Source organism: Myotis daubentonii, chromosome 16 (genome assembly GCF_963259705.1).
Source record: "Myotis daubentonii chromosome 16, mMyoDau2.1, whole genome shotgun sequence".
Taxonomy (NCBI): domain Eukaryota; kingdom Metazoa; phylum Chordata; class Mammalia; order Chiroptera; family Vespertilionidae; genus Myotis; species Myotis daubentonii.
Window position 1 is genome coordinate 33512725 of NC_081855.1, and position 16625 is coordinate 33529349.

At 48.2% G+C, this 16625-nt stretch overlaps 1 protein-coding gene across 1 annotated transcript; it reads left to right on the forward strand.

The window, feature by feature from the left end:
• LOC132219300 (uncharacterized) lies at positions 1 to 5249 on the forward strand. Its single transcript, XM_059671670.1, is given in 1 exon segment — positions 1 to 5249. A coding segment is annotated over 1 exon segment (5145 nt). The 5' UTR covers positions 1 to 104.
• The last annotated feature ends 11376 nt before the right edge of the window (positions 5250 to 16625 follow it).

Consider the following 16625-nt stretch of genomic DNA (forward strand, 5'->3'; position numbering starts at 1 on the left):
CGGCCGTTCTGTATCTGGGTAAATTCTTGTGGATCCGGTGTCTTGTCGCGTCATTGTTTGTTCTTTGTTTTTGTCTTTTACTCCTCCTCTCCCATCCAGGTAACATGGGCCAAGGAAGCAGCACCCCTCTTTCTCTTACAGTGGCACACTGGACGGATGTCCGGAGTCAGGGACTCAACCTTTCCGTCAGTGTCAAGAAGGGTCCTTGGCAAACTTTCTGTTCATCCGACTGGCCAGCCCTAGGCGTGGGATGGCCAGCGGATGGGACTTTTGATCTGTCTATTATTTTTGCAGTAAAGAACAAGGTGTTCCAATCAGGCCCGGCGGGCCATCCAGACCAGCAGCCGTATATTGTCGTCTGGCAGGACCTGGTCCAAAACCCTCCCTCTTGGCTGAAACCCTGGCTGACGTCCGGAACCTCCCGGGTTCTCGTGGCCCAGGCCCCTCCTGCAGAACAGACGAAACGTCCCCTGGCTGACTCTCAAACCGATCTTCTCCTCTTGGACTCCCCTCCCCCTTACCCCACTCCTCTCCAACCAGAGCCGCCGGAGAGACCAGAGCCCTCAGCGCCTCCCCCCGCTCCTCCGGCAGAGGGACCGGCTCAGGGAACCCGGAGTCAGAGGAGACATCCCGCGTCTCCGGATTCGACTGTAGCCTGCCCCCTCCGACCATACGGGCCTCCGCCCTCTCGCGGGGACGATGACGAAACGGCTCCGCTTCAGCCACTCCAATACTGGCCCTTCTCCTCGGCAGACCTCTATAACTGGAAAACTAACCACCCTCCCTTTTCAGAGGATCCCCAGCGTCTGACGGGGCTGGTTGAATCCCTTATGTTCTCTCACCAGCCCACTTGGGACAACTGTCAGCAGCTTCTCCAGACTCTCTTTACTACAGAGGAAAGGGAGCGGATTCTTTTGGAGGCCCGGAAGAACGCCCCCGGCCCCGATGGCCGGCCAACTCTACTCCCTCATTTGGTGGATGCGGCCTTTCCTTTGGCCAGGCCGGACTGGGACTTCAACACGGCAGAAGGTAGGGAGCACCTGAAGGTCTACCGCCAGACTCTAGTGGCCGGCCTCAGAGGGGCGGCTCGGCGCCCCACGAATTTGGCTAAGGTAAGAGAGGTCATCCAGGGGCCCACTGAACCGCCTTCTGTTTTTCTCGAGCGATTAATGGAGGCGTTCAGACGGTACACCCCATTTGACCCCACCTCGGAGGGACAGAGGGCCTTGGTAGCTATGGCCTTCATAGGGCAGTCAGCGCTAGATATTAAGAAAAAGCTGCAGAGACTTGAGGGGTTGCAGGACTTTACCCTCCAAGATTTAGTTAAGGAGGCAGAGAAAGTGTACCACAAGAGGGAGACCGAGGAGGAGAAGGAGCAGCGGAAGGAGAGAGAGAGAGAGAAAAAGGAGGAGAGAAAGGAAAAAAGGGAAGAGCAAAGACTAACCCGTATCTTGGCCGCAGCAATAGAAGGGAGTAAGCCACAGGAGAGAGGAAAAGGAAGGCAGGCAGGGGCCCTGGGCAACAGGCCACCGTTAAGGAAGAATCAATGTGCTTATTGCAAGGAAGAAGGACATTGGAAGCGGGAGTGCCCAAAGAGACTAGCGAAGAAGGCACTGGCACTCCAGGAAGATAGTGATTGAAGAAGTCGGGGCTCGGACCCCCTCCCCGAGCCTAGGGTAACTCTTAAGGTGGAGGGGAAGCCTGTTAACTTCCTGGTGGACACAGGGGCCCAATATTCAGTTCTTAAGAAACCGCTAGGACCAGTCTCCCAGAAGACCTCCTGGGTGATAGGGGCAACGGGAAATGAGCAATACTCCTGGACCACCACCCCGACAGTAGATCTAGGCACGGGAAGAGTGACTCATTCCTTCTTGGTAATACCCGAGTGCCCAGCCCCCCTTCTGGGGAGAGACTTGTTAACTAAAATGGGGGCTCAGATCACTTTCACCCCCAAGGGGCCTACCCTGACCCAACATGGGGAGCCAATTACCCTCTTGACACTTCAGCTCGAAGATGAGCATCGGCTGTTTGAGAATAACGTCCGAGAGGATGAGGGGATAGCGGAGTGGTTACAGCAATACCCTGAGGCTTGGGCTGAAACCGCAGGGATGGGCTTAGCTACCAAACGGCCCCCCGTAATGGTAGAGCTTAAGTCCACTGCAACCCCGATTGCAGTACGGCAGTATCCCATGGCCAAAGAAGCCTGGAAGGGAATCAAAGTTCATGTCCAACGCCTCCTACACCTAGGGGTCCTCGTTAAGTGCCACTCCCCGTGGAACACCCCACTCCTCCCGGTAAAGAAACCTGGAACTGATGACTACCGACCGGTGCAGGACTTAAGAGAAGTCAACAAGAGGGTACAGGATATTCATCCCACGGTCCCCAATCCTTACAATCTCTTGAGCTCTATCCCTCCGTCCCATGTGTGGTATTCAGTTCTAGATTTAAAAGATGCCTTCTTCTGCTTGCGACTGCATCCTGCCAGTCAGAGCATTTTCGCTTTCGAATGGAGAGACCCAGATTCGGGGATGACAGGGCAGCTGACTTGGACCCGACTTCCCCAGGGATTCAAAAATTCCCCCACCATCTTCGATGAGGCACTTCATCAAGACCTGGCTGCTTTCCGCGCTGACCACCCGCAAATCACCCTTCTCCAGTACGTAGATGACCTTCTCCTCGCCGGAGCTACTAAGGAGGACTGTAAAGCAGGTACCGGCGCTTTGCTCTTAGAGCTCTCCCGCTTAGGATACCGGGTCTCGGCCAAGAAAGCCCAGATATGTCAGCGGAGAGTAACCTATTTAGGGTACGCACTAGAGGGGGGAAAGAGGTGGCTCACTGAAGCCCGAAAAAGCACAGTCACCCAGATTCCCAGGCCACAGACCCCCCGGCAGGTACGCGAGTTCCTGGGGACAGCTGGATTCTGCCGCCTCTGGATTCCGGGTTTTGCAACCTTGGCGGAGCCCCTCTACCCGCTGACAAAGCAAGGGAACCCCTTCGAATGGGGGGAGACTCATCAGAAAGCCTTTGACAACATTAAAAAGGCTCTTCTCTCGGCCCCGGCATTGGCCTTACCAGACGTGGCCAAACCCTTTACCCTGTTCATAGATGAGAGGAAAGGGGTAGCCAGAGGGGTCCTAACTCAAACTTTAGGCCCCTGGAAGAGGCCGGTAGCCTATTTATCCAAGAGACTAGACCCAGTGGCTAGAGGGTGGCCAGGCTGCTTGAGAGCAATTGCAGCTACTGCCCTGCTCGTAAGAGATGCGGACAAACTTACCCTGGGGCAGAAACTGACTGTGGTGGCCCCACACACTCTCGAGAGTGTTATTCGGCAGCCACCAGACCGGTGGCTATCCAACGCTCGGATGACTCACTACCAGAGTCTCCTGCTAAATGAAGATCGAATCCACTTCGGGGCTCCGGTAGTTCTCAACCCAGCAACCCTACTACCGGAAGTAAATCCTGAGAGCAAAGAAGTCCTACACTCATGCCGTGACATTCTGGCAGAGGAAACAGGGCCGAGGAGAGACCTCAGAGATTCTCCCTTGCCGGAGCCTCAACTCACCTGGTTCACGGACGGAAGCAGCTACCTCCATGAAGGTAAGAGGGTGGCGGGAGCGGCTGTGGTCAGCAAGGACCGGACTATTTGGGCTAGTAGCTTGCCCGAAGGGACTTCGGCCCAGAAGGCCGAATTAATTGCCCTGACACAGGCTCTCAGGCTGGCAGAGAGCAGCCGGGCCAATATTTATACTGACAGTCGTTATGCTTTTGCCACTGCTCATGTGCACGGGGCCATATACCGTCAGAGAGGTCTCCTCACTTCAGCAGGAAAGGAGATTAAGAATAAAAAGGAAATCCTCGACCTCCTAGAAGCCGTCCATGCCCCTCGGGAAGTAGCTATCATTCATTGTCCCGGGCACCAGAAAGGGACCTCGGAAATAGCTATAGGCAACAGGAAAGCGGACGCCGAGGCGAGACAGGCAGCTCTCGGACCCCGGCTACTCGCCCTCGCTGCTGGTCCCGCGGTACCACAGCCAGAGACCCTCCACTACACCCTAGAGGAGGAAGAAGACCTGCTTAAAAGGCCAGAAAAGTACCATAAGGACAAACTCGGGGTGTGGAGGACCACAAGGGAAAAGATGGTAGTACCAAGGGAGGCAGCCACTGCCTACCTCCAACAACTGCACCGCCTTACTCACCTGGGGGCCAAACACCTCAGCTCCACCAGCCGGGCAACTGGACACTATGTCAAAGGACTTGATCGCCTTTCAGAAGAAGTAGTTAAGCAATGCAAGGCGTGTCAGCTGGTGAACATACATTCATCCCAGGTCGGGACCGGACAGAGACTCAGGGGAGACCGGCCCGGGAGTTACTGGGAGGTAGATTTTACAGAGGTGAAGCCCGCCCGATACGGTTATAAATATCTCTTAGTTTTCATAGATACCTTCTCAGGTTGGGTAGAAGCCTTCCCTACCAAAAGAGAAACTGCAACCGTGGTCGCCAAGAAGATCTTAGAAGACATCTTTCCGCGGTTTGGAATTCCTAAGGTAATTGGATCAGACAACGGTCCGGCTTTCGTTGCCGAGGTAAGTCAGGGAATGGCCAAGATACTAGGGGCGGATTGGAAATTGCATTGTGCTTACAGGCCCCAGAGTTCAGGTCAGGTAGAAAGAATGAATAGGACATTAAAAGAGGCTATGACTAAATTATCCTTAGAGACTGGCGTGGCGGACTGGACGGTCCTCCTTCCCTTTGCCCTTTTCCGCGCGCGAAACACCCCAGGCCCCTTGGGGGTGACACCATTCGAGGTTCTGTTTGGGGCCCCTCCGCCCCTAGCCGCTGACCCTTGGTCTGTGCCCACAGATACTCACACCCCTCAATCCCTGCTTGCCAGGCTGAAGGCCCTCGAGACTGTCCAGAAGGAGGTGTGGACTCCCCTGGCTGCCCTCTACCAACCGGGGGAGTTGCAGGTCCCCCACCAGTTCCAGGTCGGAGACTTCGTCTACATCAGACGCCATCGAGCTGCTAATCTCGAGCCGAGGTGGAAAGGACCCCATCTGGTATTGCTGACAACCCCGACAGCGGTCAAGGTAGACGGCGTAGCCGCTTGGATCCACGCCTCCCACGTTAAGCGAGCACCTCCACCAGATGATGACGGCCATGGATGGACTGTGGAGAAAACTGACAACCCTCTCAAGCTGCGGATTCACCACCGCCCTCCTCCTCTTGCTGAGCCTGCCACTGATAAGTAGCAACCCCCATGCCCCAAAGAGACTAACCTGGAGGGTGCTGTCCCCCCATACTGGGCAGACGGCTTGGTCAATCACCAATATTGCACCTAAAGGGACATGGTGGCCGGACCTAACGCCGGACCTCTGTGCCATGGCAGCCGGACATAGACTATGGGACCTCCCATATGAATCGGTAGAGGAAACCAAGTCAGGTGTAGAGTCCCGAACTTACATAGGAAAGGGAAAAGATGGCTATCCTAGACTCTGCAGTTATTCCGAAGCCCGCGAGGCTCTTTCGGAGTCCCAATTCTATGTGTGCCCCAAAGATAGGCAGGGACACGGGAAAAATTGTGGATCTGAACATGAATACTTTTGTGCAGAATGGGGGTGTGAGACAACTGGTACTGCATATTGGATCAAAGAGCCCCCTGCATGGGATCTCATCCAAGTTCAGAGAAATAAGAGCAAATCCTCCGGTCATAGGGGATGGATTAATACTCTAAATATCTCTTTTACCCCAGCTGGCCGGTCATATGAGCTAAACAAATGGCGCTGGGGACTAACATGGGGGCTACGGTTGTATGATAAGACCCGGAAATATGATGGCTTCCTTTTTAAGATAAAATTAGATGTAGACGATTACAGACCACCAGTTGCAGTAGGTCCCAACCCCGTCTTGTCCAGCCGGCAGCTCCCCACGAAAGGAAAGCCTTTTACCACTACTCCAGTGGCAGAGACCAGCCCAGCCTCCTGGGAGGAACTGGCCGGCCCCATAGACCCGGAGGTAAACTCTGGTCAGAGACTGTTAGGCTTAGTGGAGGGGGCCTTTAGTTCTTTAAATATGTCCAGGTCTAACCTAACTGAGTCTTGCTGGCTCTGCTTAACTATAAGGCCCCCCTACTATGAAGGAATAGCCTTCCGGGGAAACTATACCAACACCACAAGCCACGACCATTGTTCATGGGGACAGCAGGGGAAGCTGACCCTTACTGAGGTCTCGGGGCAAGGCACATGTATAGGACAAGTGCCAAAAGACCGCCAGCATCTCTGCAGCGAGAACTTAGCATACCCTTCTCCCGCAAGCTATTACTTAGTGCCCCCGACAGGGGGATGGTGGGCCTGTAGTACAGGGCTTACACCGTGTTTAGCAGCCCAGGCCTTCAACCGCTCTCAAGATTATTGCATCCTTGTCCAGTTAGTCCCCAGAATCATGTATTATCAAGCGAATGCGTTTGAAAAGGAATTTGACTTCTATCCTCCCTCCCATCGAGATAAGCGGGAACTTGTGTCACTGACCTTAGCCGCTCTCTTGGGTTTGGGGGTCGCGGCAGGAGTTGGGACAGGGGCGACAGCCCTCATTAAAGGCCCCACTTACACTGAAGAACTCAGAGCTGCTATAGATGAAGACCTCAAACATATAGAGCACTCCATTACCAAACTTGAGGAGTCTCTGACCTCCCTGTCTGAGGTAGTCCTACAAAATAGGAGGGGTCTTGATCTCCTGTTCTTAAAGGAGGGAGGGCTGTGTGCAGCCCTCAAAGAACAATGCTGTTTCTATGCTGATCATTCAGGGGTGATAAAGGATTCCATGTCAAAACTTAGGGAAAGGTTAGAGACTCGCAAAAGAGAGCGAGAAGCCAAACAGGGCTGGTTTGAAAGTTGGTTTAACAGCTCACCTTGGTTCACAACCCTAATATCCTCACTGTTAGGGCCCCTAATTATTCTACTCCTCCTGTTAACATTCGGGCCGTGCATATTAAATCGCCTAATCGCCTTCATCCGGGATCGGATCAGTGCGGTCCAGGTGATGGTCCTTCAGCAACGGTATCAAACTGTACCCCTAGACGAAGGACCTCTAGTTCCATGATTGGAACTCTCCAAAAGAAAAGGGGGGAATGTAAGGCCGCTGAAACCTCCCTTTTCCCTTAACCAACTTTTCCAGTAAGCTCTGGTTAATGTAAGATTAAAGAGAAGACCTCCCCCCTCCTGTGTCTCAACTGACCCTTCCCGTAAAGCTCTGGTGCCCTGGTTTGGTCATAGCATAGCTATCTTATCGCTCCCTGGGATCGGTCTGCGCATACCAGACCACCCTGACCCCCTAGGAAATGAGTCAACTAATAACAAAGGCCTGTCCCTGTAAGAGATGAGTTATGAGTTAACTGTTAACCCCATTCCCTGTTTCCCTGGCCACCTGCGTGTGGTTTTTGCCTTTATAAACTCATGTTCTGCAATTGCTCGGGGCTCCAGTCAGCCAGCACTTCCCTTGTGTTGTTGTCTGCCTGCCTGAGAGCCCCTGCGCTGCGCTTGTAATAAAGAACCTCTTGCTTTTGCATCAAGTTTCGGTCTCTGCGTTTGACTTGGGGTCGTCGCCTCCTCCGCCGGACTCTCCGGGGGTCTTAGGGCCTTACAGCTGAGTGAAGAACTATGTGTAAGACACTCCCGGAACAACTCTCTTTTCGGCTGGTTCCAAAGCCCCTTAGCTACCTGGGTCCTACCCATGATAGGGCCCCTGATTCTCATCTGTGTCTTTTTTCTCCTAGCCCCCTGCCTCCTTAAGTTCATCCGCTTCCGGATCGCGGAGATGTCACAGGTGACTGTAAATCAGCTCCTGCTCCACCCCTACACTCGGCTGCCCTCCGACCTGCCTCTGCCTGACCCTGGCCTTTAAACCCCCCCCCCCCCCCTCGTCGTCCATGTTGGCGTGACTTCAGTGGCCCCGCCTTTGGGACTCGTGGGTCTTGGCCAGGGACGCAGATTAAAGCTCTTTTCCTCCTTTCTGACTTGCTTAACTCTCTGACTTTGTTTCCTGCGCTGAGAACCTTACAGGTATGTATTTTCCTCCAAGTGGCTTTTTCTAAAATTATTGGAGTAAGAAATCCTCCTCAGACCAGGATATTGAGGTACATTTGAGGAGGACAAAGTACTGTGGCGGGACAAAGCGCGGGAACCGGAATTCATATTTCCCCGTCTGTTTTGTAGGACAGTGGTTTCTGGAGAAGGCGGCTGCTTTGGCTGAGTGATATGTATGGCAGCAAGAAACGCAAGAAGGGGGAGCGGAAATCACAAGAGCAGGAACTTTCCCTAAAAATGTAAATAATTGGGAACACTTAGAATTCTTATCAAAGATGAGGAAATAATGAATATTTTAATTGTATCTTTCAAGAGTCAAAGCCTTGACCTTTGTCTTCTTCTTACCCCAGGGAGCAGAGTAAATCCTCAGCTTCATCAAGGAGGATTTCTTACTCCGAACATTTGAGAAAAAGCAGAGTAAATCCTCAGGTTCATCAGATTGATACCTCCGACTCTACTGCTGAGACAGGAGGGGAAACTACCTCCTGAAACCTCCACAGAGTGATGCCATCCTCAGCCTTATTAGCATTATTAAACATATATTTCAAATGTGTCAGTTCATAGCTACCTCTAGCCTTGATGTAAGGAATTAAAGTGTAAATAGTCAAGTATTTATATGCAAATAACAAGGGCCTCCAGGGCGAGGCCATGCTCAAAAGTCGGTTTAGGCCTGGGCGAGTCTATTTTGAAGAAGTACTGTTGGTATTTGGTTCTGTTGACTAATGAGTTTGCCGACCACTGGACTAACTAGATTCCTTTCAACATTGAAATTCTAGACTTTAGAGACAAGAATAGACCTGGGTTGTGGGGAGGAGATGTGAGAGACTTGTAAGTGGAAGTATCTGAGTATTGGACCACCAGCTAGAATTAATAATAATTTCTTAGACTTGGGTGATGGTGTCCATAATTTTCTCCAGTATTTGTATGGTACTTATAAAAATAGTTGTTTATATCTAGTAATTCATCTGCAAGTCTTACTTGATTTTGAAGCTGCAGAACACCTCAACTGATAGCTGGGATTGTTGGAATTTAGTTTTTATTTCTAATAACAAAACATTTTGAAGTCTACATTGAGACTCTGGGAAGGACCTTTACTTCAAAATCCTTACAGCTTCCGGATCTTTCTGACCTTGAAGAAAGGGAAAATGAAGGTATCGTGGTTGCATCACTTCAGAAGCAAAGCCAAGTTCTGTGCTTTACAGGTGGTGCCATCCTGAGTGCAGGAGTATCGAAGTTGGCATGGCCGAGGAGCCTTTGGGTAAACTGGAGGAAGGTCTGTTTCTGGTGTGTTTTGGGGTGGTGGGGACCTCTCTTTTTTTCTTTCATTTAAAACTCATCTTTTTGGATACATCATCAAGCTCTCCCCTTGTTAAACTACTAACTCTCTGAGCAGAATTTTTCTGCCTTACAACACCGGTTTTTTGCTTGTTTGTGTTTGTTTTTTAATTTTAGGCAATACCTGAAAGAACCTTTAACTTTAAAATTTTAGAGATGACTTCTGCTAGGATGCTTAGGAGGAGGGAAATTTTGGTTAAGATTTTGCTTCCAATAATGATCACATGTAGCTTTCCGTTAAAATTATCTTCCAAAGATTTAAATAAACTCTCATGAAAATATTCAATCCTTTGCCTCTTATAGAGGGGCTTGAGGAGAAAGTCAAATGTAAATAGGATATTCTGATTAGTACTGAGTTTTTTCCTAAAATCTATAGCACTTTGGCTTAGGGTTTTAAGTCAGAGGCAGGGCTGTTTATGGATGGAGTGGATTAACTGCTGCCCTGGCCTGCTTGGGTTGCATAAGTTCCTCCCCCACCTCCCCTGCCCCGCCTCCTGCAATACCCTCGGGATCTTTTGGCATCAAGGGGGCAGGAGGAGGACACCTTTTGGGCCTCCCCTGCCTTCCTCTCCAAGCTGGAAAGGGAGACAACGAGGGAGGCCCTGATGAGATATATGCCACAGTACAGAGGTGCCTGGCTACCTATAGTACCCCCCACACCCTATCTTATCCCAACCCCACTGCATGCCCTATAGCGGCCCCTTCATGGGCTCAGTCTCTTCTAGGCTCCTTGGAGACATAGCTCCCTTGACTGACTGTGCTCCACCCATTGTCAGTTCTGGTCAAATAGCCAGAGATAAGAAAAGTCTGAAGATGATCCAGAGGGACCTCAGCAATTCCGATGGGCCTTCTCCCTGCACCCATTTCCACAGGCCTGCACCTCCTGCCTGGCCCCAGCACCTCCCCACTCAGCTCTCCCTTCTTCCTTGGCTGCACTACCATTGGAAGGGCCAGCAGGGGCAGACCACTCAAGCAGCCCCCAGCTCCAGCTCTGTGCCCCACATGGTAGGTAACCATGTGCTGGACCCACGGGGAGAGGTGCTCTGCTCCAGGTACCTAGGCAACAGCCGGGGCAAGTGGGCTGTTGCCCAGGCTGAGGTGGTGCCCAAGATGGGGCTAAACTTGCCCAAGGGTAGTAGCCAGAGGAAGCTTCCCACCCTCACCCCCATCCCCAGCCCCCATCAGGTAAATGTGTATATGTGGATATGCTTTGGAAGTAAAAACTTTCTAGGGGTGGTTTAACATATTCCAAAAGCACATAAGGAAATGTGATAGGTGGATTTGAGTCCCGATGTACTGTCAGGGGAAGTTATTCTGATGCTAGTAGCCCATCCTGCAATATCGTGTGCAGTAGTCCACCTGCTGCTTCTGTGGGCACCGGGGGGAACCGAGGTGCACTGCCAAGAGCTGCACTGCTTCCACGTTAGGCTGAATCGAGCCACCAGCGCTCACAGGAGCCGGGAGGGACGCGTGCCAATTCCGCAGGAGGCCAGAGGGAGCCATGCTGCTTCCACCAGATGCAGGCCCACCGTCTCCTCTCCAGGCTTGTGCTCCATCGCGGAGGCTGCCAGCCAGCCCCCGTCCTTGTCTGTGTCCGCTCTGGCTCCAGGGGGCCGGCCCAAGTCCAGCACAGCGGCTTGCCAGCCCTCCTGTCTCTGTCTCCATATTAGCTCCAGGCCTCACCTGTGTGCACAACCTCCTGGTGTATGGTCATGACCCGTTATGGTGTCCTGGCCTAATTTGCATATTTCATATATATATATATATATATATATATATATATATATATACACACACACACACACATATATATATTTCCTATATAATAAAAGTCTAATATGCAAATTATCTTCTTAAACGGAAGTTCAACCAGGGGGTGGGGCCAGCTGGTTACCTGCCATAACCTGCTTTTAGTTAAAAAGTTTCAATTTCAAACCATTCTTTGTGGTTACTTCAGGTCAGCGTGGCTTAGTTTGTTGAACTTTGTCCCATGCATCAGAAGGTGAGGGCAAATGCCCGGTTTCAAATTCAATTCTAGTAGGAGGGCAGGCAGTAGGCAGCTAATCTCTCTCTCTCTCTCTCTCTCTCTCTCTCTCTCTCTCTCTCTCTCTTTCTCTCTCTCTCTCCCCCTTTCCTTCCTCTCTCTGAAATCCAGAACAAAAATAAATAATCAAGCATTTTTATTAAAAACACAACAAAAAACCCCTCCCAACTGTTGGATAGCTACTAAGGAGTTGCTGGAGATAAAGAAGAATGTGTGAGCAGCAACTCCCTACGACTTCCCTCCTCAGGACTTTATTTCAGAAAAAGTACTGGTGGGGCCACTGCTCCATTCACTTGTCCTGCCTCAGCCTCTGTGGACCCCACTGCGGGTCATGTGTGTGCTCCTCCTCTCCCTCCAGCCCAGCCCAGCACCAAACCTACCTACTTCCTTCTGTGTCCAACACAGATCCTTCGACACCTGATTCCAAGTCAATGTACTGGTTCCTCCACTCCTGCAAAGAGAGGAGAGTCATTACTAAATCTCATTAAATCAGTGAGACTTAAATGCCTGAGTGAGTAAAAGAAATTCTGAGTGAACAAGATTTAATAATTGACCTAAATGACCACAAATAAATGCTGGTGGCTTAGCAATAATGAGATGCAGAATGGTACCAACCACACACAGGACAATAGCACAGCGCCCCCCAGTGGAGCAGTGGGAATAGGAAACAGGACAGCATGTTTTGTGGCAGGAGAAAGCAAGGGAAAGGGCAGAATTCATATTTATGTGTTTGTTTTCTAGGAGGGCTTTTGCTGGAAAAAGTGGCCGCCTTGGCTAAGGGAGACATTTAGACCTCTCAATGCCACATAAAAGCAAAACATGGCACAGAAGCTACATGACAAGGATTATCTAATGAGGATGAGCTTTTCAGTAAGAATAAGGGTAAATGGGGACAAGTTGGAATTCTTATCTGAAATGGTTAGGTGGGGTTCTAGGCAGAATGCAAGGGCCTCCAGTTCCTATGTGGTTAATTAGTTTGCTGATGCTGCTCTCTTGGTGCCTGCCCATGTCACCTCCCTAAGTTCCTTACTGAGAATGAAAGCAAGTGTTTTTCTCTGTGTTGACCAGTGAGCCGGCAAATACATAGTGTGTTTAAGGCACAGCCTGGGAAAGAATCAGGTGAATTATCACATTTGCTTTGGCTTTGCTTGCAGTGTCTCCATGAGCCAGGACCAAAACTTTGGCACATGGATCCACTGCATTCATTTTTTCTCCCCTTGTGTTGGTTTGATATTTTTGGAATGAAAGAAGCCTCTTGTTTTGCAAATCTCTCTGTGTTTCCAATGTGGTTTTCTCTAGGTTTTTATTATGTATCTGTTCTTTAAAAGGGACTTGAGGATTTAGACAGGTTGTCTCCCTCCCTGTTCCCTCTTTCTCTCTCTCCCTCTCCCTCCCTCTCTCCCTCTCCCTCTCTCCTCTTTCTTACACACACACACACACACACACACACACACTCCTCTTTGCACTCTAGCTGTGTGGTTTTAAAATTATGTTGAGGAAATGGATCAGTTTGGGTTATGTCAACCTAAGAAATATTCAAACCTGTAAGAATTTTTGTGAGTTTATTTGAGCCAAACTGACAATTGCTGGGAAGCAAAATTTCAAAGGATTGAGAAAATGCTCCAGAGAATGGCAGTTTTTCACCTTATTTGATACATTACAATTAAAATATGACCTACATGTATTAAATCCATTGGTGATAGAATAAAAAGTAAATTGATAGACACATATTTCTTTTTTTAAAATACATTTTATTGATTTTTTACAGAGAGGAATGAAGAGGGATAGTTAGAAACATCGATGAGAGAGAAACATTGATCAGCTGCCTCCTGCACACTCCCTACTGGGTATGTGCCCACAACTAAGGTACATGCCCTTCACCAGAATCAAACCGGGGACCCTTGAATCCGTAGGCCGACACTCTATCCACTGAGTCAAACCAGTTAGAGCGACACATATTTCTTTTACATAGGAGGGTACAAGATAGTTAACAGTCAGCAATAAATTCAATAACAGTGAGGGTATTATTTGTGGTCTCCCCTCTGATGTGGTACCTGTGCTTTGAGGGGTCTAGAAAAAGGAAATTATTTTGAGATTCCAAAGGAATGTTATGGTAGATGCAAAAAGACAAAACACAGGCTTAGTTAAGGTGAAAATTGACCTTTGTCAGCTAAGATTCTAGCCTAGAACATGACTACTGCTTTTAGTTTTAAATTCAGCCCTAGCCAGTTTGGCTCTGGGAGAGAACTCTGACTTGTGGACTGAAGGGTCGGGGTTTGATTCCCGGTCAGAGCACATGTCCACAATGTAGGCAACTAATCAATGATTCTCTCTCATCCTTGATGTTCCTCTCTCCCTCTACTCCCTCCCTGTCTGAAATCAATAAAAAAATATATTTTAAGAAAGTTTTATTTCAGATTATCCTTTGTGGTTATTTTAAGTGTCTGAGTTTGTAAAGCACAGGAAGAAGACCACAGCCCCAGCACCGCTCAGTATATAATGTTTCATTTTAGCTTGCCATTGTACATTCAATCTTTAACTTAAAGTTGAATATAAGTCTTTGTAAATTTAGCTGGCATTACTAAATTATTTTCTTAATTATTTTTATCCAATTAGAGTCTTAATCTGAAATAACTTTGTTCCCTCAACCCCGGGCAAGTCATTGCTGGCTTTATGCTTAAAATTCCAAAAAATATAGGAGAGGTCAGAGAGTTGTTGGCTGGCTTACCAGAACTCATTGGAAAATGCAACCAGACTTTGTCAAAAATAAAATAAGGTGGCAGAGAATCATGCACTCCTTGAATGGACTGGAATGAAAGCAAATTTCAAGAACTTGCTTTTGATGGCATTTGTGGCTATGAGTTGGTTTATTACTTTAACATCAGTGGCTCTTTAAGAAATAGTATAAGAGTAAACAAATAACAAAAATTATGTTTTCTTATTCATTTATTTTCCAGAAAAACAAGCCACTTGATCTTTGAATTTGTTCGCTGTTTTCAGTTGATTTTTTAAAGTCTCTGCCTTAAATGGTTTTGTTAAGTGCAAGCATGTCAAACTTGCAGCCGGCAGGCGGCACATGCCTCATTCCCGCCAGCCACGAGTTTGACATGCTTGCTCTAGGGGAGTGTTCTTTCTTGCTGTTTTATGGCTAGCCAGCATTCCCATGGACATAGACAGCATTAATTAGTCAGAACAATAATACTTATACTATGATGTGGATTTTCCCAGCCAACAAGAAAGGATTTGGAATTTTCAGTTATCTGGAGCTTGAGCTTGAGTTTCTGATTTTTCTTCTCATCATTTTTTCCTTGTAGATAGAATCCTAGAAAATAATTTCATGTTTTAATTAACTGACCTTATCTGGGGCTCTTCAAGTTCTTCGTCTCTGGTGGTTTATGGATCAACTCCCTGAGGTGGTTGGAAATACGCAGATTTTATCCTGACAGCCCCAAGCTATGAAGTAATTGTGGGGTCTGGCTGAGAGATGTTCCTTTATAAAGGTAATAAATAGCCTGGCTGCATCAACCTATGAAAGATCAGATCATGGTTTGATTTCCCGTCAGGGCACATGCCCAGGTTGTAGGCTCGATCCCCAGTGTGGGGTGTGCAGGAGGCAGCCAGTCAATGATTCTCTCTCATCATTGATGTGCCTATCTCTCTCTCCCTCGCCCTTCCTTTTTGAAATCAACAAAAAATATTTTTTTAAAAGGTGATAATTCTTTTATTCTCTAAAGATTAAGGAAAGTTATTTATGTATATGCTATTTTCACTTAGCTTTATATTAATCAAGAGACCTGAGCAGATTTCTCAACCCACTAATGACTGAAGTTCAAAACCATTCCTGAAGGGTACTTGGAGTTTGTATTAGTTTTATAGGTCTAGTGTAACCAAGAACCACAAACTTAGCTTAAACTACATAGTATTATTCTCTCACAGTTTGGGTGTATAGAAGTCCAAAATTGAAATGTTACGGTCCAATATTTATGTCCCCCCCAACCCAAATTCATATGTTGAAACCCAAGGACCAATGCAATAGTATTATTTCATTTGGCAAGTAATTAGGGTTAGATGAGATCATGAGAGTGAAGCCCTCATGAATGGGAATAGTGCCCTTGTAAGGGTCATGAGGAGCTTGCTTCCTCTCCGTCTACTCTCCATGTGAGGATGCCATGAGATATCAGCCGGTACTGTAGGCAACCGATATATTTCTCTCTCATATTGATCTTTCTCTCTTTCTCCCCATCTCCCTACCCCCTTGTCTCTCTTTAAAATCAATATACATATCTTTGGGTGAGAATTTAAAAAAATCAAAGATGGATATTGAGAATTTCAAGGAAATGGCAACATTTTTGCACTGTAAAGTGTGTCCCACTCCACACCACTCTAACTGGTGTATTTTGTAGGTCAGCTATTTTCCAGGAAGCAGTATGGCCATGGGAGGAAGACTCTCAGATTTCAGCTTTGAAGAGGAGCTCAGATTGCCAGACTGGACTAGCTCTTCTGAATTTCCTGAGAATGAAGTATGGTAGCAACCATCTCAGGTAGAAACTGTAGTTTAACTCTAACCCTGCTGTTTGGCTTAACAATAGAGAAGTTATTTTGATTTTCTGAATTATATAAATCATCCCATTCGATTGAATGCCTTATTGATTGTAATGTGAATATCCCATTGATTGTGATCTTACTGGTTTTAGGAAGCATATTTTTCTGGTCCCCAATACCAGGACAGCGCAATTACTCTAAATTGCCTCAATGGCTCTAGATAATGTGTTCCTGGTAACTCAGTGGTCCCAAGACCCGAGGGCTCTAGATAATGTGTTTCTGTTAACTCAGTGGTCCCAAGACCCGAGGGCTCTAGATGATGTGTTTCTGTCAATGCAGTGATCCTGAGACCCAAAACTATAATTAACATGCTTAATTCTGCTTCTGTAAACTGCTTTTTTGCGAACCAGGTTCGTCATTCCAAACCCTGGGATGTAATCAGTACCTTTGTGAATTTTGCCTCTATAAATCTGGTGTTGCGGCCATCTTATCACTTCGAGATTTGGGAGAGCGAAATGCCCCCTCAGAGTCACGGATTGCAATAAATGTGACTCTTTAATTCAGCTTTTTGAGGTGTCCTTCTGTGATTCGCGGGGTAAATTATAACAAGATGCCAGGCCCTGTGG